Consider the following 23294-nt stretch of genomic DNA (forward strand, 5'->3'; position numbering starts at 1 on the left):
TAGGTTTTTTAAAACTATGTCCTTGTAAACTTAAAACAATTCCTAAATATCTCTATCTAAATTAAGTTCCCAGGGGGGTTTAATAATTGTTTTCAACAAATAGCTTTTATATTTATTTAATTCTATAGGTTTAGGGTAATAATTTTATGGACACAAGCATGGTGAAGAAAATAACTTTTGGCCATGCGCAGTGGCTCACACTTGCAATCCCAGAACTTTGGAAGGCCCAGGTGGGCGGATCACCTGAGGTCAGGAGTTTGAGATCAACCTAACCATCGTGGTGAAACCCCATCTCGGGAGTTTCACCCAAGAAGCTCGGGAGGCTGAGGCAGGAGAATCGCTTGAACCCAGGAGGCGGAGGTTGCAGTGAGCCGAGATTGTACCACTGCACTCCAGCCTGGGCAACAGAGCAATACTCTGTCATACACACACACACACACACACACACAGAGTATTAGGCTTTGGTTTGAGATATAACCCACATACTAAAATATTAGTATCTTTATACTTATAAATATGAGTATTTATAAGTATGAACATATTTATATCTCAGTGTGTCCATTATATCTCAAACCAAAGCCTAATTATAGGTTTGTATCTTAGTGTGTAGGTTATAAACCTTATAAACATTATAAACTTTATTATAGTATATTAAGCACTTTCACATAAGTAAGGTATCACATATCCATATGTACCTTTTATCTTTTGGTTTATTAACATGGCATGGCTATGGCCTTCTAGACATATAACCATCCTAGAATTCTCAGAAGGTAATTCTTTGGCAGAAGAAAACATGCGCCCTAGGAGTATGTTTAGATATGCCCATTCCTTGACTGATGTCAATACAGGCATGCTCTCCCAACAAGAGTTGTGCTGAAAGCTGCAAGTTTACAAATCTTCCTTTGCTTCTAATCATTTAGTCTAATTCGACACTCTAACTAAAATTCAATTCCCAAAATAGGATTCCCCATCTTCACATTATTTTTCTCAGGAATTACATAGGTTGTCACAATAACGTCCTAATTTGTTCATTTTCCCAAGAAGAATGGCATTTCCCCTTCCAGGAGCCTGCTATAATGACTGCTCTGCCTACCTGAAGTAGGTGCTGAAACAGTTCCACCCAGAAACATCAAGTTCTGCTGTCAATACTACTGAGTATTAAAGGAAACTGCTTTGGATACCCCAATAACCAGAACTGTTCTGAGTCCTGTTTACGAAAGCTGTAGTCTTATTGACGAAAGAGCATTTTGTAATCCTTTTGTAAACTAGCTCTTTCTCAGAAATTAAGTGGCTCTGAAAAGGGCCTTTGATTTCAGCTTTGGGTTTTTTTTTGTTTTTGTTTCTTCTAGACATTAAACATTCAAGTCACTTCGCTGGCTTTTACAACTTGCGTGGTTATTCGTACTGGACTTTGTGGTAGTAGCTCCCAATCCTTTGGGACAGCAGCACAGCTTGGAGGTTGGGCAAGACGTCACCCTAAGCCATTGTCACTCGGCCCAGCAGCTTGTTGAGCTCCTTGTCGTTGCGGATGGCCAGCTGCGGGTGGCGCGGGATGATGCGGGTCTTCTTCTTGTCCTGACGGCGTTGCCAGCCAACTCCAGGATGTCGGAGGCCAGGTACTCCAGAACTGCCAGCAGGTACGCTAGCGTGCAGCACCCGACCCTCTCGGCATCGTTGCCCTTGCTGAGCAGCCGGCGGACACCGCCCACGGGGAACTGCAGAACCTCTCTGAATAAATAGGGCGTACCTTTCCCCCGAGCTTCCCTAGTCTAAGACATAGCTCAAAACTAAAAGTTATAACGGAAAAAGACATCCGTTAAAACGGATACTCAGCGTATTTCTAGTCTGACAGCAGATTGTGGATTATCTGATTGATTGGCTAATAGCCATCTATCCAATCAGAGAACCTTACTGCTATCGTCTTATTTACATACTCTACCTATTATCCAATCAGATGTTAGATGCAAATGACGTAGGTTGAGGGCCATGCCTATAAATATCACGCTTCGCTCCAGTCAAACATCAGTTAGTGATCTCCCCGTGAACTTGGAAGATAAACATGCTGGAGCTTGCTTCAAAGGGCACTACCATTTCCAAAAAGGGCACTACCATTTCCAAAAAGGGCTTCAGGAAGGCAATTGCTAAAACTCAAAAGAAGGAGGACAAAAAGCGCAAGAGATGCCGCAAAGAGAGCTATTCTATTTACATTTACAAGATGTTGAAGCAGGTACACCCGGACACTGGAATCTCTTCCAAGGCCATGAGTATCATGAATTCTTTTGTTAGTAACATTTTTGAGCGCATTGCGGGTGAGGCTTCTCGCCTGGCGCATTATGACAAGCGTTCGACCATCACCTCCAGAGAGATCCAGACGGCCGTGCGCTTGCTGCTGCCCGGGGAACTAGCCAAGCACGCTGTGTCGGAGGGCACCAAGGCTGTCACCAAGTACACCAGCTCCAAGTAGCAGATGAGCTCCACAAACCAAAGGCTCTTTTAAGAGCCAATGAAAGTTTCTAACAGGGCTGTAGAATGTTTATTTTATTATAGAGTATGCCACATTGCCAGACTGATAGTTTTTTCCTAGACTAGGTATAACATGCTTATCTGTTAAGTCTAAACTTTGCGTTAATCAACTGTATCTGCAGCAGTATTGGTGAAAGCTAAAAATTTCACAGCCGAGGCAATTAAAGGGGAGCTCCCAAAATCCTGGCCTGGATTCATGGGGATATTCTTTCTGTGGAAAGTGCCATGGGGAAATATGGCTTGCCTTTTTGTCTACAACGTTTTCTACTACAAACCCTCTACAATGACAGCAAAAAAGGCCTGGAGCTCCCCACTTAGGGAAATCTGGCACTGAGCATTAGGCTGTTTGCTTTTTCTCGACTTTGGCCATCATGTGTGCAAAACATCCTCCAAGTCCAGGTGGACCTGCTTCAGCACCTTGTAGATGTAAATAGAATAGCTCTCTTTGCAGCATTCTTGCGCTTTTTATGCTCCTTTTCTTGCACATTATGAAAAGTGATCAGGCTAACTCCCCTTGAACTGCTGGAATTTGAGGTCCAAAGCCCAAGGTTTCTGCGTCTCTGTGAACTCCAGTAAACTGCTTACTCAATATCACAGTTCTTATGTTGCTTAGCCACTTAAGAATTCTCTCCACAGGGATTTCCAGTTGATCCCAACAGAACTGTTCCTGAACTTCTGCATTCTCTATATCCATGAGTACCACCCTATTCACATGGTTGTTCAAGCCAGAAATGTATTTTTTCCCTAATAGTCTCTGTTCAACCTCTATCCATCTCAATCTCTCAAGATATGGTAATTTTACTTCCTACATATTTCTGGTGTCTGATTATTCACCATCTCCACTGCTACCATTTTTGTCTGCATACTCATGATCTCACACCTGAATTAGTTTCTAATTGATGTCACTGCTCTTAATCTTGCCTCCCTAAAACCCACTCTCCACCCAACTATTTTCATTTTTTAAATTGACAAAAATTATGTTATTTACTGCGTACAACATGTTTTGAAATATGTATACATTGCGGAATGGCAATCTAATTAACATACGCATTACCCCACATATTTTTTGTTATGAAAACACTTAAAATCTACTCTTTGCAATGTTCAAGAATACAACAAATTGTTACCAACTATAATCGGCATATTGTACAATAGAGCTCTTCAACTTATTCCTCCTAAGTGAAATTTCATATCCTTTAACCAATATCTTCCCACCACTCCCCAACTGTAGCCACTGGTAACCACCACTCTGCTCTCTACTTACATGAGTTCGACTTTTTTTTAATTCCACTTATGAGATCATACAGCATTTGTCTTTCTGTGCCTCGCTCATTTCACTTAACATCCTCCAGGTTCATTCATGTTGCTGCCAATGACAGAATTCTTTTTCTTTTTTAAGGCCAAATAGTATTCTATTATGTATCTATGCCACATTTTCTTTAGCCATTCATCTGCTGATGGACATTTATGTTCTTTCTATATCTTGTCTATTGAGAATAATTCTGCAATGAACATGGGAGTACAGATATCTCTTTGAAAAGCTGATTTTATTTCCTTTCAATATATACCCAGTAGTAGGATTGTTGGATTATATGGTAGTTCTATTTTTAATTCTTTGAGGAAATGCTATACTGTTTTCCACAATATATGCACTAAAATATTACCATTTTCAATCTTATTTGAGGCACAAATATTACTATATCACACATTTTAAAAAATATTTTGAAAATTCAATTTGGTATTGTTTTATTAATAGTATTAAACATTTTATTGCATGCACTTAGAAATTTATATTAAGCTGTGTATAGGATCAGCTAGACTTGCAAAGAAATCCATAGTACAATAAAAGTTTTGAATGTTGGAGCTTTTTGGATTACGGATGATCAACATGTATTGCAAACATGTAAAATTCAAGAAAATCTACCAGGAAACCAATAGGAATATAAGTCAATTCAGTGAGGTACTAGAAGGATATATATAAAAATAATGCACAGAAAGAAGTCTTACATACATAACAACAAAGTGTTAAAAAATAATGAATAGGAAATACCTCATTTACAGTAACAACAAAAACAAAATACCCAGAACTATATTTAACTTTTTAAAATGCCAAATATATATGAAGGTAGGTGATCAGTTCACACCCATCCTGTGGTTTTCTGTAGGTAAATGACTCAAACAGCACCTGAACTAGGCTCAGTTCTAGAAAATGGATTTGAGAGGAATGGGGTCCTCTGGGAAGACTCCTCTTGCTCTCAATCCAAGACCCAGTGGAATAGACTGACTCTTCCTGCCTTTACTTTATCCTATCCTCTCTGCATGAACACTTGGAACTGTAACCAGTATGATGGCAAAGTCACAGTGTGGAGAAGGGCAGAGGCAAGATGCAGGGTAGTGGAGCCAGGGCTGTGATCATCCTATTGGTGGAAACTCTCTGCCTTTATGTTGTCCTGTTTTACTTATCTCAACCAGTTCAGCTAGTATTTCCTATTATTTGCAGCCAAAATACATCTGATATAAAAGCTACATGAAGTTTGGTCTGAAAAGAGTTTTTATTTGCTGGTATTCCTACTTATCTATTGCCCAAATAAGCCTAAAAGTCCTTGGGTAATCAGGGTAGTCTACTGACAGTGGTCACAAAGTTGACAGGTTATTTGGCAGCTATGTGATACCTGCTGTTTTCCAAGGTGTTAGAGAAGCATGAATCCCTGATTAGAGATGATCCCATCCCCAATACAAGGTGAGCATAGATGCTAGATGCCCCTTCCCCACGATTTGTCACCTCCTTGGAAGATTTCCCAGCTAAAGCATGCAGTGGCTTTGCAGGGACTGTCTTACTGTTCACAAAAGTGTGGGGGTACTTACTTTAGTGGATCTTGTTGTACATTGATATATTGGTTTTGTTTGTTTGTTTTTGAGATGGAGTCTCGTTCTGTCACCCAGGCTGGAATGCAGTGGGGAGATCTCGGCTCACTGCAACCTCCGCCTCCTGGGTTCAAGCTATTCTCCTGCCTCAGCCTCTCGAGTAGCTGCAATTACAGGCATGTGCCACCACGCCCGCCTAATTTTTTGTATTTTTAGTAGAGACAGAAACCCGTGTTAGCCAGGATGGTCTCGATCTCCTGACCTCGTGATCTGCCCTCCTCAGCCTCCCAAAGTGCAGGATTACAGGCGCGAGCCACCGCGCCCGGCCGGTGCTAACTTTTTAATGTAAAGAAAGCACATATACATATCCAAAATTTCGTTAAAAGATAAAGGTTAAACGAACATGCGTTGAACAAATTGAGGATTCCAGCTAACCACAGGTTTCCAGGAAGTAGTATTTGATCCATTTTTAAGGTGGCTGAAATCAGTTCAATGCTTGAGAGCCCTTACAGATGGGAGTCCAACAACCAGTAACACGACAATGAAGGAAACTATTATAAATTCAAGAAAATTAAAGGACATTTTAAATCCGTTTCATTCCTGCTAACCAGATTTGTGAGTTCTGCAGAGTTTGCGTAATCATTTCCACGCTTGACTTACCTGTGGCACAAAACGTAACTTCCTCTCAACTATTCCCTTTTCGTGAGGTCTTAAAATTTGGGATCATAATGCAAGTTGTATTGTATAAAACTAAAAAGCGCAGCGACGTAGACATGTAGTGCTAACCTTAAATATACCAGTATCAGCATGTAGCTTTTTATACAAACTAGGGGGCTTTTTGTTTTTTTTTTTTTTTGAGACAGTCTTACTGTCACCAGGCTGTAGTGCAGTGACCATCTCGGCTCACTGCAACCTCCGGCTCCCAGGTTCAAGCGATTCTCTTGCCTCAGCCTCCCAATCAGCTGGGACTACGGTGCACGCCACCACGCCCAGCTAGTTTTTGTATTTTTGGTAGAGACGGAGTTTCACCTTGTTGGCCGAGATGGTCTCCATCTCTTAACCTCGTGAACCGCCGGCCTCTACCTCCGCCAAGTGCTGGGATTACAGGCGTGAGCCACGGTACTCTGCAAGGACTGTCTTGCTGCAACTAGTTCGTCCACCCTCAGCCCACAGCTGATTTGAGTATGTTGGCAGTGGATCACACCTGTAATTCCAGCACTTTGGGAAGCCAAGACGGGCAGATCATGAGGTCAAGAGTTTGAGACCAAGAATCTTGGCCAACATGGTGAAACCCCATTTCTACTAAAAATACAGTAATTATTCGGGCGTGGTGCGGGGGCGCCTGTAGTCCCAGCTACTCAGGAGGCTGAGGCAGGAAAATGGCGTGAACTCAGGAGGCGGAGCTTGCAGTGAGCCGAGATTCTGCCACTGTACGCCAGCCTGGGAAAACAGTGAAACTCCATCTCAAAAAAAAAAAAGCAAAAAAAAAAAACAAACTACCCTACGGTTAGAAACTATACGAAGTCCACAGCTCTTTCAGTATGCTTGAGTGGCTCTGAAAAGAGCCTTTGGGTTAGAAACGACGTTTACATGGCAGGCTTATTTAGAGCTGGTGTATTTAGTGACAGCCTTGGTACCCTCAGACACAGCATGTTTAGCCAGCTCTCCCGGCAGTAGCAAGCGCACTGCTGTCTGAATCTCTCTGGAAGAGATGGTGGAGCGCTTGTTGTAATGAGCCAACCGTGATGCCTCGCTTGCTATACGCTCAAAGATATCAGTGACGAAAGAATTCATAATACTCATGGCTTTGGAAGAGATTCCAGTGTCCGGATGGACCTGCTTTAGCACCTTGTAGATGTAAATAGAATAGCTCTCCTTACGGGTCTTCTTGCGCTTTTTGCCCTCCTTCTTCTGGGCCTTAACTACAGCTTTCTTAAAGCCCTTCTTGGAAATGATAGCACCTTTAGACGACAACTCCGGCATAGCTACCATACACCTCTGCAGTGTTACACAGCTCCTTTTCAGTGTTACGCAACTCTTCAGTGTTTCACAGCTCTTTCCAGCGTTAAACAGCTCCTCAGTGCTAAACAGCTCAAACAACCATAGCTCCCAGCCTCACCAAGCAAACGAACGGAAATCGAGGATGAAAGATGCGGTATTTATAGGCACGGCCCTCAAATGCCGCGTTCGGTATCCAAAATCTGATTGGACAATGGGAAGTGGCGTGAATGCAAATGAGGCGATTCTAGTACGACTTTCTGATTGGGTAGACGGCCATCAGCCAATCAGATAGCAAATGCCAACCTCAGTCAGACTATAAATAGGCCCAGTAGCAGCTCTGGAAACGCGATTTTGGTGTTGCTGCAGTTTTCTGGTGAGGAGATGTCTGGACGAGGGAAGCAGGGAGGAAAAGCACGCGCAAAGGCTAAGTCTCGCTCATCCAGAGCAGGCTTGCAGTTTCCCGTAGGTCGGATCCACCGTCTGCTTCGTAAGGGAAACTATGCCGAGCGGATAGGGGCAGGCGCGCCAGTGTACTTGGCAGCAGTGTTAGAGTACCTGACAGCGGAAATCCTGGAACTGGCTGGCAATGCGTCTCGCGATAACAAGAAAACTCGTATTATTCCTCGCCACCTGCAGTTAGCTATCCGCAATGATGAGGAACTTAATAAGCTCTTGGGCGGCGTGACCATTGCCCAGGGCGGGGTCCTGCCTAACATTCAAGCAGTGCTGCTGCCCAAGAAAACCGAGAGTCACCACCATAAAGCCCAAAGCAAGTAACTTTTAAGTTGTCATTGATAAATGACTTCTAAGTGTTAAAAAACAAAAGGCTCTTTTCAGAGCCACCTACCGTCTCAGAAAAGGCTGTACATTACGTAACGCTACTGCTGTTAAGCAGCCATCTTACGCGCTTGTCAGAAGTAATACCCGTTTAAGCGCATTTCGGGAATGTACGGGGATTTTCAAGGAGCCTTGTATCAACCATTAGTTTGAGGTAATTTTGATGATATACGTCATTGGGCGAGGTGGCTTACGCTTGTGAGCAGTCAATACTTGCACTTGTGGAGGTTGGAGTGGGAGGGTCGTTTAAGCCTGGGGCGTAACCATTAACATAATTAAGACCCTGTCCCCACAGAAACTAGCCGGGCCTGGTGGTGCAGGCCTGTAGTCCCAGCTGCTCGGGAGGCTGCAGTGGGAGGGTTGTTAATGATCCCGGGAGGCGAAAGTTACAGCGAATGAAGATCGCTCCACTGCACTCCAGTCTGGGTGACATGAGCGAGACTGTATCTCAAACTAGAGTTTTGTATGTCAGTTATGTTAAGGGTTACACATGGAAGTGAAGATTGCATTACGAGCAGGAGAGGTGTAATCTTCCTGTTTAAATCCAGGCAACACCACTCTGGCTGGTTAAAGTACATTTCAGAGAATTTCTTTTCAAATATGGTAGTTTCATGAAATACTCAAATATGGCATGTAAGTTAATCTTAAAATTTGGATAAGCATATGTATTTGATACCTGTGGTTTCACGTACTTTGTAAAGAATAATAGAATTATTTCTTAAAATATAAGTAAAATATGTTAAAAAGAAGCCTTACACCATATGTGATGGTGGGATACTAGTGTCAGACTCAGGCAGGAATGGAACTAGAAGGCCTAACATAATTTGAAGTTTAGAAATTTGAAACAGTATATGCTTCAAAAGTTTTGACTGTTGAAAAGAGGCAAAATAGTTTGTTGATCTGTGTTTGCAGTTTGTGCTGTAAACAAGAGAAAGTGAAAAGCAAAACCCATTCAGTAACGCTGCCAAATAACTAAATCAAAAATTACTGTACGATATTCAACAGTTGACCTTACCTCAAAAAAAAAAAAAAAACCTCATTTGGTTACAAAAAAAAAATTGCTAAACACTTGATATCTACACATAATAAGGCGTGTATAGAAGCAGGTAAAGTTCTATAAAATAAAACATGCCGAGTAAGGACAATCAAGTTACAAAAGTCAGTCATCCCTTGAATTAACCTGCATACATAATAAGTAAGGGATGCAATTAGGGAAGGCAAAAACTGAAGATATTTGAAAACAGAGATGGCAACTATATGTTGAATAAAACTGGGTAATATTTAGAACATGGCAAATGTGAAACTTAGGATATAAGACAAATCTAAACAGATGAATTCCAAGTAATTAATGTAGATACTTTGTCAAGGAAGTGGCACTTAACTTCCCAGACTTGCCAAGGCGGAGTAGGGAAAGGCAGAGGAGGAGGGACTTGATTTTATGGAAGAGAACCTGTGTATTATTTTATTCCAAATGCACTACATAATACTTTTATTTCCATCTCTAATGCAATCGTATTAAAATTGCATTAAACTAAATGTTTAGATAGAATAAAATATATTAAAAAATTGTGAATACATGTTAAAAGAGACATGCCCCTTGATTTTTCAAAAACAATTTACTTATAGAAGTTTCTGATTCTCCTTTTTTTGGAGCCAGAGTCTCGCTCTATCACCCAGGCTGGAGTGCAGTGGCGCGATCTCGGCTCGTTGCAACCTCCGGCTCCCGGGTTCAAGTGATTCTCCTACCTCAGCCTCCAGAGTAGCTGGGATTACGGGCGCCTGCCACCACGCCCAGCTAATTTTTGTATTGTTAGTAGAGACGGGGTTTCGCCATGTTGGCCAGACTGGTCTCCAACTCCTGACCTCAGGTGATCTGCCCGCCTCAGCCTCCCAAAGTGCTGGGATTACAGGTGTGAGCCACGGCACCCAGCCTTGATCTCTTCTTATAGAACTTTCACACGTTTCATAGTTTATCTCCAGGTATTCTTTTTTATTACTGGATTTTGGGGAAATATTAGGTTTTTTTAATTATGTTTTCTGATTGACCATGTTTTACAGATAGAACATTCTTGATTTTTGTACTGGTTTGTATTTCCTTCCTTATTCTGTCATTTCTGTTGTCCAGCTTTTTTCCTCTGTGGTTTTCCAGGTAGGCAGAAAAATCATATAATTTTGTCCTGTTGTTTTAAATAGTTGACTTTGTCTAAATGCATTGTCTAATAGTTATACGTGATAATAAAAATGGTGATACTGACTTTTTTCTTCCCCCCGACAGCCTTCCTCTGTCGCAGACTGGAGTGCAGTGGCCTGATCTCAGCTCATTGCAGCCTCCGCCTCCTGGATTCAAGCGATTCTCCTCCCTCATTCTCCCAAGTAGCTGGGATTACAGGCATGTACCATCATGTCTGGCTAATGTTTATATCTTTAGCAGAGACGGGATTTCACCATGTTGGCCAGGCTGGTCTCGAACCCCTGACCACCCACCTTGGCCTCCTAAAGTGCTGGGATTACAGACGTGAGCAACCATGCCCGGCTGACTTATTTTTTATTATAATCAGACTAATATGACACTTTCTCATGCCTATGTGATCTGTGTAATTTTATGTGATTTGTGTAATTCCAAAATTGCTGAGTTGTTAATTAAAAATAAATATTGGCTGTTAACAATAAAACTTTAGCAGCAACTGAGACAAATATATGCCACTTTTTTCCCTTTACTTTTTTTTTGGGGGGGGGTGGGTGGGGAGGGCGGGGACGGAGTTTTGTTCTTATCACCCAAGCTGGAGTGCAATGGTGCCATCTCAGCTCACTGCAACCTCCACCTCCTGGCTTCAAGTGATTCTCCTGCCTCAGCCTCCTGAGTAGCTGGGATTACAGGCGCCTGCCACCACACCCAGCTAATTTTGTTGTTGTTTTTTTTTTTTTTTTTTTTTTTTTTGTATTTTTAGTAGAGACAGCGTTTTGCCACGTTCAGCAGGCTGGTCTCGAACTCCTGACCTCAGGTGATCTGCCCACCTAGGCCTTCCAAAGTGCTGGGATTACAGGCATGAGCCACTGTGCTCAGCCTCCTTTTACTTTTTATGATAAATCACGTTGAAGGAATTCAGAACACACCACTCCAAAATATGTCACTCTGACATATTGACTGTTTGGAGTTAGACACTTGAAAAACAGCAGCTGCACATACACTCTGACCTTCCTTTTGTTTCTTAAAAGCAGGAGATGAAAGATGCCCTCCCTATACCAGAAGGAAAGTATCATTCTCATCAAGGAGAGAAAATTAAGGCCAAGGAAAATCTGTACAAATAAACCCTGTTACACCAACCCTTACCTCTCTAGTCACTTCTCCACCTAATTAATTACTCTAACCCAAGCCCCTTTGCTGTCACATTTTCACAGCTTACTGCACTTTGTCAGATTCTTCATATAAGCATTCCATTCTTTGTCTTTGGGTCTTCATTTCCTACTCCTGTGCCACGTAAAACTTGCATTCAATAAATTTATATGCTTTTCTCCTGTTGACCTCTCATGTCAATTTAATTCTCAAGCCCAACCAAAATATCCTGAGGGTAGAAGTAAAGTTTTGCTTCCTCCACTACAACATTACGGATTTCTCATCAGAAATCATAGAAGTCATGGAACGATAGAATAATACCTTCTAAGTTCTAAAGCAAAATACCTTTCAATTTAAAATTCTGTGCTCAGATGAACTTTTTTTTGTGTAAGGGTGAAATAATTTTTGGACAAAGATTGGAAAGTTTTGCTACTCACAGATTCATACTAGAAGAATTAATGCTAAAGAATGTACTGAAATAAAAAGACTGAACTCAGAAGAAAGACTGAGATGCAGTAAGCAATAATATTGCCAAAGGAAGAGGTAAAAGTATAAATCCATCTAAATACACTAGTTGTAAAAAAAAAAAAAAAAAAAAAAAAAAAAAAAACCTACAATAATACTTACTAGAATATTAAGAAAAAACAACCAAAAACACTGGACAATAGTTACAGAAGATGAAAGGGGCTGAAACAAATTAAAGCATGTTGATGTCCTTGTACTGTTTATAAAGACAGACATACTGATATTTTCTTAAGTCAGGTTTATATTTTGATATTAAATGTAAACACTAAATGTAGACTAGAAAGAAGGGGGTAATAGCAAAAAAAAATGAGTCCAATGGAAAGCAGGAAATCAGAAAGGACTGGCATGACAAATTAGAATGCAAAGTCAAACATTAGAAATGAGTCCAAATATCAAAATGAAGGTTAACCGATTAAATTTCCCATTTAAAAGACAGTATTTAGGAGTAAAACACAGCTATACCTTGGTTATAAAATACCTAAAATTTATTGGCACAGAACATTTAGAAGAAAAGGAATGGAAAAAATACATTCCAGACCAAACTGTCCCCCATAAAAATTGTTTTGCAAAATAGCAGAGATAATATTTAGTGAAAAAATAATTTGAAAATTAAAAGCGGAAAAATTAGGTAGATACACTATTTCTCATTGTGTTAACACCCCAAAACGCAGCTTTATAGAAAACAAATAGCAGAAATGTATGACAGGATACATTCACAATTATAATGTATATTTTAATATGTCTGTCTTGGAAAAAGGTAATCACCCCTACCACATATTGGAATGTTAAAAACACACTAAAGCATAATTCATGAGTTTAATAGCAAAACCATAAACCTCTTACTGTGTCTCGTCTGTCTCTGTGTCAGTCTACCAGTATGCCTCTGTTTCTATCTCTGTCTCTAAAATGTATGTTATTAATTTTCATCTATATGCTTGTGTCCCAAAGAAACCTGAGTCCTTTACCCTAAACTTTATTTTTAAAATATATATATATATTTTTTTTTTTTTTCGAGAGACGGAGTTTCTCTCTGTCGCCCAGGCTGGATTGCAGCCACACTATCTTGGCTCAATTTCCGCCTCCTGGATTCACGCGATTCTCTTGCCTCAGCTTCTCAAGCAGCTGGGACTATAGGCTTGTGCCACTACGCCCAGCTTTTGTATTTTTAATAGAGACAGGGTTTCACTACATGTTGGTCAGGCTGATCTCCGACCCTGACCTCAGGTGATCCGCCCGCCTCGGCCTCCCAAAGTGCTGGGATTACAGGCGTGAGCCACCGCGCCCGGCCTCTTCCCTAAACTTTAGAGTCATAGATTTATGATTTGTTCCACAAATATTGAGAGTTTACGAAGTACCAGGCACAGTTCTAATCGTTTTACTATTATAAATAATGCTGAAACAAACATCTACATGCATACGGTGTTTTCTTTCTCCTGCAGTGTCTCTTTGATAGATATTTCCAGCATTGGAGAAACAGTGCTGTACAAATCAGACGAGATCCTGTCCTCCTGGAGCCGAAGTTCCTTATTCTTACTCACCACCCACATACCCCCCATCAAGTCTTACATACGTAAGGTCTTCTCTCCCTTTGCGATTTCTCCGATTAACATCTCTCAACTGCTCCCCCTAGCGGTCTCACCAGGCTGTTACCACACTCTCCTATGCTGTGGTCATAACCAATCTACTTGCAGTTCCTTGAACCCACTGCGCTTTAATTCACCTGTGTCTTTATGAGTTGTGTAACTTTTCTAGAATGTTCTTGCCGTTCTTCGTTATTAGTTTCTATGAGTCCTTCAAGGATACGCTTATACATTACATCATTTGTGAAGCTTTCCTTGACGATTTCCCTCCCCCATCTTAGAGTCATTTAGATGTCCCTCTGGTGACCTTGTTGCACATTCTAGTTAAAGGTGTTAATGTTTATGCCTGTCTCTTCTACTAAAATATAAAGCTTTTTATATTTATAAAACTATAAAGCTTTTTATGAGAATGTTTTAATTGTTGAGCCAAATTTTGCAGTGCCTTTTAAAATACAGAAGACACCAATTAATGACTGGTTGAATACATAAATAAAAACACTTTTTTCTGAGTTCCAGCTGCTTACTTTTTAGTATTTAAGTGACAATAGTAAAATAGAAAATTGAGAGTGGAAAGGTCATCAATCATTTCCCATTTTGACATATTTATTCTTATTTTTGTATTTTTCCACCAACCTTTATGCTTATAGAGAACATTTTTCTCTTTCAATATCATGTTTTTAAAAATATATTATAACATTAGATTTTTAAGTGGTTATGTAATTTTATAATTCTTATTTTTTAATTCTCAATTTCGATAGCTGCACCAAGACATATACTGAGTACTTTGTACCACGCATTTTTTTCTAAATGTGTTACGCACTTGATCTTGTTTAATCCTCAAAACAATCCTATAGCTAGGTACTACTGTTATACCCACCTTACCAGTGAAGAGATTAAACTTCTTTGGGGCAACAGAACTAGCACTGGAGTCAGCATTGCAACCCAGATAGTCTGACTCTAAACCCCACCTTAATTGTGACTATACTAAAGTGGTTGTACCATAATTTAGTTAAATATACCATCTTTCATTGTTTGGGATATTTTGAGGGGGATTTTTTTTTCTTTTTGTGAGACGGAGTCTCACTCTGTCATCCAGGCTGGAGTCTAGTGGCACAACATCCCCCTCACTGCAACCTCTGCCTCCCAGGTTCAAATGATTCTCCTGCCTCAGCCTCCCGAGTAGCTGAAATTACAGGCACGTGATGATTCACCTGCCTCAGCCTCCTAAAGTGCTGGGATTACAGGCGTGAGCCACCAGGCCAGGCCAAGCTGATCATTGTTAACTACTTAGGCTATTTCCAATATTTTATTATTGCAATCAATGCTGTAATGAACATCTATGCAAAAATAGCTTTCACTCCTTCTGAAGTATTTGTTTAAACCATTCCTAGATATGGGATGATTAGGTCAAAGAATACACAAGATTTTATGCCTTTTTCTGCATATTGTTACTATTCCAGATTATTGCACCAGAAGGCCAGTAGCAAAGCACGACAGTGTTTCTATTTTATTTTGCCCTCACATAATTTGGTGTTATTTAAAGAAAAATTTGTTTAGTTGGTAGAGTACAGCATTACCACATTATTTTAGTTTGCACTTCTTTTCATCAAAGCGAGACTGAACATTTCCATACATATATATACACACACATCTATCATACATTGCTTATCAACAGGGATACACATTCTAAGAAATTTATCATTAGCTGATTTCGTTGTATTAACGTAAGAGTGTACTTACACAAACTTAGATGGTAGAGCCTGCTACACCCCTAGGCTATAGGGTATAGCCAATTTCTCCTGGGTTTCTGTACAGCATGTTACTGTGGTGAACAGTGTGGGTAACTGTAACATAATAGTAAGTATTTGAATATCTAAACATAGAAAAGGTACGGTAAATATATAGTGTTATAATATATGGGACCACCGTTATATATGTGGTCTGGCATTGAGCAAAACATTGTTATGTGGCTCATGACTGTATATGTTTGTTTTTGCCAGTTGCTCCCATATTCTGAAATGTCTCTTTGGGTCCATAAAAAATAATTTAAACAACAAATTCAGATTAGTTGTTTTGTAACATTATAAAACTTAAGTTATATTAGGCCCTTAAATATAATATTTGCAAAATCTGAATAAAACAATTTTATAATGCAATCAATGAGAGCCAGTTGAATTTTTTAAACTGCCTCTTAGAGAAAGCGCTCATTAATTTGAAATGCAGTCACACGTGAGCTCCTTTAAAGTCAAATATAATCAAAGCTAACACCAGGGGGAGCCTAGTAGTCATTCCACGTGAAAATATATCTGACTTTTAATACATTTCTGAAGTGACACTGGAGAAAATGTACAGTGAAATTATGAATACTGCATTTAATAGTCCTACGGAGAAAAAATAGAAATCAGTGCTTAAAATATACATTCAGACTTCAACCTTTTAGTAAACTGAAAAAGACATGAGAATGATGATTACATGAACAACTGTTGCAACAGTTGCAGAACACCCACAAATGCCTGTACAGATCATGTTTCCGTTGTTATTTCTGCCTCCTGTCAGCACAGAAATCTGACAGGCCTACTTCAGAATCTAGCTCTGCTACTTCTAAGCTGAGAGTTCTTGAACCAGTTACATAATCTGTGCCTCAGTCTCTTCACCTGTACATGGTAATACCTACCTCACAGGGTTATTATGAAGATCAAACTGAGATCACATCAATAAGGCATCCGGCACATAGCCCAGGCTCAGATATGTTAGTTCATTTCTTCCTCTAAAGCAGTGATTCTCAGCCAAGGGTGATTTTGCTACCAATGGTCATTCGGCAATGTTGGGAAGCATTTTTGGTTGTCACAACTGGTGGCGGGTCCGGCATCTCATAGTCAAGGCCAGGGATGCTACCTAACATCTTACATAGGACAACTCCCCAAAATGAAAAATTATCTGCCCCCAAATGCTAAAAGTGCCAGGGTTGAGAAATCTTTATCTATCTAGAGAAATCTAATATCATCATTAATAATCCTTTGCTGAGAGCAAGTTCTATGTTGGATTCCATTTGAGTTTCTGGAAATACCATGAAATATAAAGATCTTGCCATGCAGGGGATTACAGTCTAATAGTGGAACTATGGCTTATCACAGTCTGTGAGTTTGGGGATAGGAAAGAGTGAGGAAAGTTCAGAGACTATCCCTTTTTCAGTTTAGAGTAAGCACCTTCAGCACCTCCACTTCTGTGAGCAAAAGGTTGCAGAGCACCCTGGGTGCCCTTTGGCTGTCTCCATGCTAGTGGAGCAGTCCAGAGTTTCCTTCCTGGGGTTTGCTATCCCTTAATTTAGGCTTGCTTCAGAAAGAAGTGCTGGCCACTTCCTCAGCACTTCTTATTCAAGTGCTGGCCTCTGCTGCGGTAGACTTTGGGGCACAGGGGTTCGGCCCTTTCCTATAGAATGGGCCTATGTGAGGGTTGCTTTCACCTGCTGACCCTTCAGCGCATCCCCTCCCTCAGCCCTGGGGAGTTTCCTTCCTACGGAGGAGAGTAAGAGCCACTTCTGCCCACCGCACATGGCCAGTGGCTCATGAGAGAAAAGGCTTTTGAGTCAGAAGTCCTGTGTGAGTCCTGGCTCTGCTTCTCTCTTCCTGAGGAGCCTGGGGAAAGTCTCGACATTTCTGACCTCCGCTTTATAGCATGGAAGGAGGAATCTCTCATGAGGTTTATGTGAACTTTATTTGGTGCTTTGCAAATATAAATCATAATCCCCCCCTCGGGGGGATTTGCTTGTTGAGTCCTGCCTGCCCAAAAGTTCTGTAACCAACCTCAGAATTTGCCACAAAATTACTCTAGTGTGGCCTTATGTCGACAGCTAGAGGCAGGTGGAATCACGCTTAAAAGCACCTACTGTGTGTCCATTCTGAATTCATCACTTTGTGCCCATTGTTTAAGACACAAGTACGGAAAAGCACTCTAAGGGAGGCTATGGGGCTGAGTGAGCTGAATGCCTGGGAGATCACTTACTGGCTCCTCCACTGCCCATGCTTCTGTCATGAGCCAGGTAGGGAGCTCAGTTCTGAATACACTGCCTTCCTAGTTTCACGTTTTTCTAAAAAGAAAGCAAATGCCTATGTCATGTATCCAAAATCCATAGCATTTGTAGTTATGACTGTTCCATCAGATCAGAAAGTTACCAGAAACCTTTAATGAAACAGTAAGAACCCTAGTAGGGCTAATTTTATGGATGTCCTTCTGTGGAGCTTCTAAAAGAAATCGTGGGTGATATAATTTAAAATTATGTGTGGTGTTGTGCAACAATAGTAAGGAAGCCAATTGGTAGACTCTCAGAGAAGGACAGCAGAGGCAAGTTTTGGGCTCCCTGCCTGTGTAAGAGAACAAGATCTGCATCGGTCTGACCCCACGCCTGCAGGGAAAGAGCACCCTTGAATCTGACCTATTACTTCTACAGCAGATGGTCCAAAGGAAATGTACAGGCATTTTACACAAACATGCATCTTAAAATGAAATTTGGAGTAAAATAAACATGCACTTGAGAGCACTTTCTCTTCTTGCCGCATCTCATAATTGACTCCACTGAAGTAAATCCTGCGTCCCAGGCAGCAGCTGAAGAACTGAGGGAAAGACCACTACACCTTTCAAACATTAACTCATGAATTGTGGTGGGTCATCTGGCACTGCAATCCCTCCAACAGACTGTAAGCTCTTTGCTTACAGCTTGTCTCCTTGCCTAGCTTGGTGCCTCACTGAAGGAAGCTGTTATGGTGTCCCCACTTCCCCTAGGGAGGAACCATCAATTATGTTTGGGTCTTCTCTCCTCTCTGCTTCCACTCATATATAGGTGTAAAAAGCATAGTAAGACAGCAGAAAATAAAAATGATAACATATGGAATCTAACATATGCATCCACTGAGCCACACAGCTGGGTAACTACCTACACTAATCTTTCCAAGGATTCCGTGAGCAGTTATTTCTACTTTACCTCTATTTTATAGGTCAGGAAACTGAGACGGATTTTTTTTTTTTCCTGTGGGCCCTGTTACGGGTTGAATTGCATACTCTCCAAATTCATATCTTGAAGTCTAACCCTCAGTACCTCAGAATATGACCTATTTGGAAATGAGATCATTGCAAATGTAATTAGTTAAGATGAAGTCATACTGGCATAGGATGGGCCCCTAATCCAATATGAATGGTGTCCTTATAAAAAGAGGAAATTTGGATACAGAGCCAGCATGCAAACAGGGGGAATGCCATGTGAAGATAAAGGCAGACATCAGGGTAGCACTTCTACTAGCCAAGGAACACCAAAGATTGCCAGCAAACCACCAGAAGGTGGGAAAGAGACATGAAAGATTCTCCCTCATAGCTTTCAGAAGGAAACAGCTCTGCTAACACCTTAATTTCAGATTTCCAGCCTCCAGAACTGTAAAATGATACATATCTGTTGTTTAAAGCCACCTAGTATGTGATACTTTCTTATGGAAGCTCTAGGAAACTAATACAGTCCCTCAGTGAGTTCTTAGCAAAGCTGGGATTTGGGTTCAGCCCTTCTGATTCTCAGTCTAATGCTCTTTTCTTCATAGAGCAGCTGTCTCATTTCCTGAGGGGAAGTGACCACCTCCATCTGATTAATCAGGGACTGCCTCCTGGAAGAAGTGAGCTTTGAGCTGTGCTTGAAGGTGAATAATGTTTTGATGTGTGGAAAAGAGAGTGGAGACTGAGGGTCACACCAAGGGTTAGGAAGGCTCCAGGCAAGTTAAGGCTAGAACAGAGAACTCGTATAAGGAAGCAATATCTGGTTAAAACTTTTGCATATGCTGAGTACTAGCGATATGGCCTTGTAGTGTTTTATAAATCTGCTGGAGATAAAAGTTGTGGCCAATGCAAAGCCATTTAGGATTTCTGTGAACCTGAGTATACCAGTAATTAAAGGGTCAAGCTTTTGTGAAATCAAGTTTTTTCTTTGCCTTCCTGATAAAGGCAGGATGGGAAGTAGAGAGGGAACAGTTCCATGAAATATATCAAATAGCCCAGTCCTACTGCTAGCAGACACTTCTCTCCTGAGTCAGTTACTTGAGTCTTTTACTATTGCAAGTGATGCTCTGTCTCTGGAAGATCTTTTTGTGTACCCCAATTAAGGTAAAAATATTAGGCAAAACATTTGAAAATGAAGTTTTCTTATCCAAAACAGCCAAAGGGAAAATTTTCAGAAAGTGTTGAAGGGACTGGCACAAATGAATGATTTTTGTTAAACTGATCCCTGGGATATCCAAGCATAAGATCACAGATGGGGCTGGCTGGTGTGGTCCTTTAAGAGATCTCAACAATGGCTTGTTGTATCTCAACAATAAGCCCAGAAAATGCTTATTCAAATGGAGATGAAAACGTGACGCAGCCAGTTACAACACTTTGTTCATTTATCTGCTTTGGACTCAAGGGTTTATATATTGAGAATCTACATCGGTTAAAGGTCATCCCCAACTCTTGAGCATGTGAACCAGGCCTGCCAGCCCCCTGGTGAAAAGCATGTTTAATTTAATTGCAGGCTGCCCTCTTTGCCAGCTCTTTTTGACTGAACAAGTGCTGGCTTTTTCACCCCTGCCTTAATTTGTGGTTGCAAAAATGCTGTAATCCTGATGCAGCAGCTGAGAATGGCTCTCAGATAATCACTCTGCAAAGCAGTATCATTAGCAATATGAATGCTTGCCTGTGGATTGCTATCATTGTGCATGTAGTAATCAGTGCTGAGTCAGAATGGCACAGATTTATAAAAAAAAAACAAAGTGTGCACCAAGAAAAGGTTCCACACAAACTATCCTTCCCTCTCCCTCTTCCCAAATGTGCACAACATTCCCTAACTCAATTTTGCTACCATCTGCACTCAGATAACTAGGGGAGTACAATTTTGCTTCACTGTCTAGAAAAAAATGGGCATTATATTTTGACAGATGAAGAAGAGCTGTTTGAGACTATTCGTTCTCAGATTCTTCTTTGCTATGCTTGGGTCACAGGGAGCCCTGATGTGACACGTGGCAGTCTCCCCTCCAACAGCTTGCTGTTTCCCTGGGTTTCTGTTATGAAGCTAGGCCCAATCCCACCGCTCTGGGACCAAAAGGCCTTTCTTTCTTATTCTAGCCAAGGGAATTTTTTTTTTCTTTTTTTTTTTTGGTGGACAGTGAGGAGCCCAGGTTGCTCTCCTGGCTCTCTAAGATCTTCTGATTTTCCCCCAGATCCTCTTCTTTATTCTATATCTTCTCCACAGACGAAGTTCTTAGGAACAACCTGGGAGACTTGCAGACCAGGGCCATGAACTTCCCAGGGTGCAATGGGGAGAATTCAAGCTGGTAATATTTTTTGTTTTTTGGAAACGGAGTTTCTCTCTTGTCGCCCAGGCTGGAGTGCAATGGCGTGATCTCAGCTCACTGCAACCTCCACCTCCCGGGTTCAAGCAATTCTCCTGCCTCAGCCTCCTGAATAGCTGGGATTACAGGCATGTGCCACCACGCTCAGCTAGTTTTCGTATTATTAGTAGAGACAGGGTTTCACCATGTTGGCCAGGCTGGTCTCGAGCTCCTGACCTCAGGTGTTCCACTGGCCTGGGCCTCCCAAAGTGCTGGGATTACAGGCGTGAGCCACTGTGCCTGGACAAGCTGATCATAATTGATTAACAGGGTAACTAAAAAATGCAAAGTTGTCATTAATAAATGTGAAACTGAAAAAGCCAATCCTTCATGATGAATCCCAAGTGGTTAACTGGACCTGAATTTAAAATACAGCCAAGGACCAGTTGCTAACTAGAGGTCACAAGGAGTACTCTGAGTTCCCAGTAAACCCACACCTCTGTTCAAGTTTAGAATTTTCGAGCTCACCTGAACCAACCAATCAGGGATCATCTGTATTGACCAATAAGGGCTCAGCTGCATAAACCAATCAGAACTAAATAAATTTGAATATTTCCTTTGCATAAACAGACCTGACTAGGAACTTGGGTGGGGCTTTTGCTATAAAACCTGTATTAAGGTTTACAAGCCCCATTACGTATGTTAGTGCATAAAAGCAACTCTCAGCTCTGAATCTTCTTTAGGGCAGTTACAATTTTGCAGTGGCGGTTTCAGTAGCACATAGCCAGTAAGTGGTGGGCTCAAAAATTTAACTAGGTTCATATACTTTCCCCTCTCATTTATATATATAGGTTTTTTTCCTATTACGTGTTCTTTCTGACCTGACATATCCTAGAGCTTTTCTAACTTTGGATGGATTTGTTTGGCCCAAATGGCTTGCATCTGCCCTATAATGTATACAAGCCCCGTGAAGAATTTTAGTGCATAAAAGCTACTTTCCAGTCTGAATCTTCTTTAGGGCAACAATTATTAGCAAGTAATTTTAAAGAATAATATCTGTAATTAAAGTACAAAGTGAAAATATTTGCATACTTTTCCATCGGGTTATTAATTCTTCAAAATGGATTGTAATCAAGAATGTAGTTAGAACTAGAAGAAACCTTAGAAATCAATCAATCTGGCCTTTCATTTTACATAAGAAATGTAATCCTGGGAGAGTCAGGTGACTTTGTCCGAGATAAAATGGCTTAAGCTGGAATTTACATTCAGGATTAGACCCCAGGTTCAATAACTCTTTCACCACACTGTGTTTGTCAGGGGGAAGCTTCCAGCCCCTCATAGAAGAAGACTGTATATATCAGATAGTCTCACTAGATGTTAACTCACCAGGCAACACTAACTACCAAGTGCTGCCCATAAAATTGAGCAGCCTTGTGGACCATTCATACACAGTGATTTATTCAGGGAAACATCAATCTGACGCCAAAAAACTTGAAAATTTTAGTCATTATTGAACTATTTCAATAAACATCAAAGGAGATTGCCATAAATAAAAAACCCAGTGAACTTTCTTAAACTTCTAGCAAAAGAAATTGTGCCAAAGAGTTGGCTTTGATCTTGATTGCAAATAATGAAGTCAAATTAGTAGTGAAGGATTGTATTTTCACTACCATGAAGTTTTTCTGGTAATAGGTAAGCACTAGATGGCAGGCAAGCTGTTGGCTATTGTGTCTCTTTTTATGATGGGTATAAGAAGAAAGATGTTTGCTTGACTGTAATCTGGAGTGCAAAAGAAAAAAAAATGGAGTTCATCATTTCATGCTCTAACAAATTAGTGAACACAGTTATAAATCCTTGGAAATGATTTCCCTGTGAAAATGATTACCTCAACTCTGTTGCAAACGCCATCTTCATTTTTACATACAAAAAATTAAGGTGAGAAAATGTTTAAAACTAGTTAGATTCCAGGAAAGCCAATTAGGCAAGCACTAATTCTATATTTAAAGGAAGATAATGGATAGATTATTATGACAAGATAAAGATGGATGATGGAAGAGGAGGAATCACAGCATAAGAAATACCACAAAATGCATCAGGTTTCTTGAAGGTCATCGCCACCCAACCCTCAACGTTCTCTCATCTCCGTCGTCAGTCTCCACAGACAATTGGGAGGTTTTCCTTGTAATTTTTTTTTTTTTTTGAGACAGAATCTCGCTCTGTTGCCCAGGCTGGAGTGCTGTGGCGCGATCTCGGCTCACTGCAACCTCCGCCTCCCTGGTTCAAGCAATT

General features: G+C 40.8%; 3 protein-coding genes and 1 pseudogene across 3 annotated transcripts; 2 read left to right on the forward strand and 2 right to left on the reverse strand.

The window, feature by feature from the left end:
• Nucleotides 1-692: 692 nt before the first annotated feature.
• LOC129473163 (histone H2A-beta, sperm-like) lies at nucleotides 693-1988 on the reverse strand (annotated as a pseudogene).
• A 48-nt stretch (nucleotides 1989-2036) lies between these two features.
• Nucleotides 2037-2464, forward strand: LOC129473164 (histone H2B type 1-A-like). The gene has a single exon (XM_055263403.2). It carries the CDS (start codon nucleotides 2060-2062, stop codon nucleotides 2462-2464), a length of 405 nt encoding a protein of 134 aa, XP_055119378.1. The 5' UTR covers nucleotides 2037-2059.
• Nucleotides 2465-6904: 4440 nt separating this feature from the next.
• H2BC1 (H2B clustered histone 1) lies at nucleotides 6905-7520 on the reverse strand. Its single transcript, XM_055264260.2, has one exon. The coding sequence runs from the start codon at nucleotides 7378-7380 to the stop codon at nucleotides 6988-6990; it is 393 nt and encodes a 130-aa protein (XP_055120235.1). The 5' UTR covers nucleotides 7381-7520; the 3' UTR covers nucleotides 6905-6987.
• A 218-nt stretch (nucleotides 7521-7738) lies between these two features.
• H2AC1 (H2A clustered histone 1) lies at nucleotides 7739-10909 on the forward strand. Its single transcript, XM_055264259.2, has 2 exons — nucleotides 7739-8380; nucleotides 10502-10909. The coding sequence occupies exon 1, from the start codon at nucleotides 7771-7773 to the stop codon at nucleotides 8164-8166; it is 396 nt and encodes a 131-aa protein (XP_055120234.1). The 5' UTR covers nucleotides 7739-7770; the 3' UTR covers nucleotides 8167-8380; nucleotides 10502-10909.
• Nucleotides 10910-23294: the final 12385 nt, after the last annotated feature.

Source organism: Symphalangus syndactylus, chromosome 23, assembly GCF_028878055.3.
Source record: "Symphalangus syndactylus isolate Jambi chromosome 23, NHGRI_mSymSyn1-v2.1_pri, whole genome shotgun sequence".
In the NCBI taxonomy this organism is placed as follows: Eukaryota; Metazoa; Chordata; class Mammalia; order Primates; family Hylobatidae; genus Symphalangus; species Symphalangus syndactylus.

Bases quoted from the DNA above. Each gene is read 5' to 3' on its own strand.
- H2AC1 (XM_055264259.2), top strand. From the start codon at position 7,771: ATGTCTGGACGAGGGAAGCAGGGAGGAAAAGCACGCGCAAAGGCTAAG.
- H2BC1 (XM_055264260.2), bottom strand. From the start codon at position 7,380: ATGGTAGCTATGCCGGAGTTGTCGTCTAAAGGTGCTATCATTTCCAAG.
- LOC129473164 (XM_055263403.2), top strand. From the start codon at position 2,060: ATGCTGGAGCTTGCTTCAAAGGGCACTACCATTTCCAAAAAGGGCACT.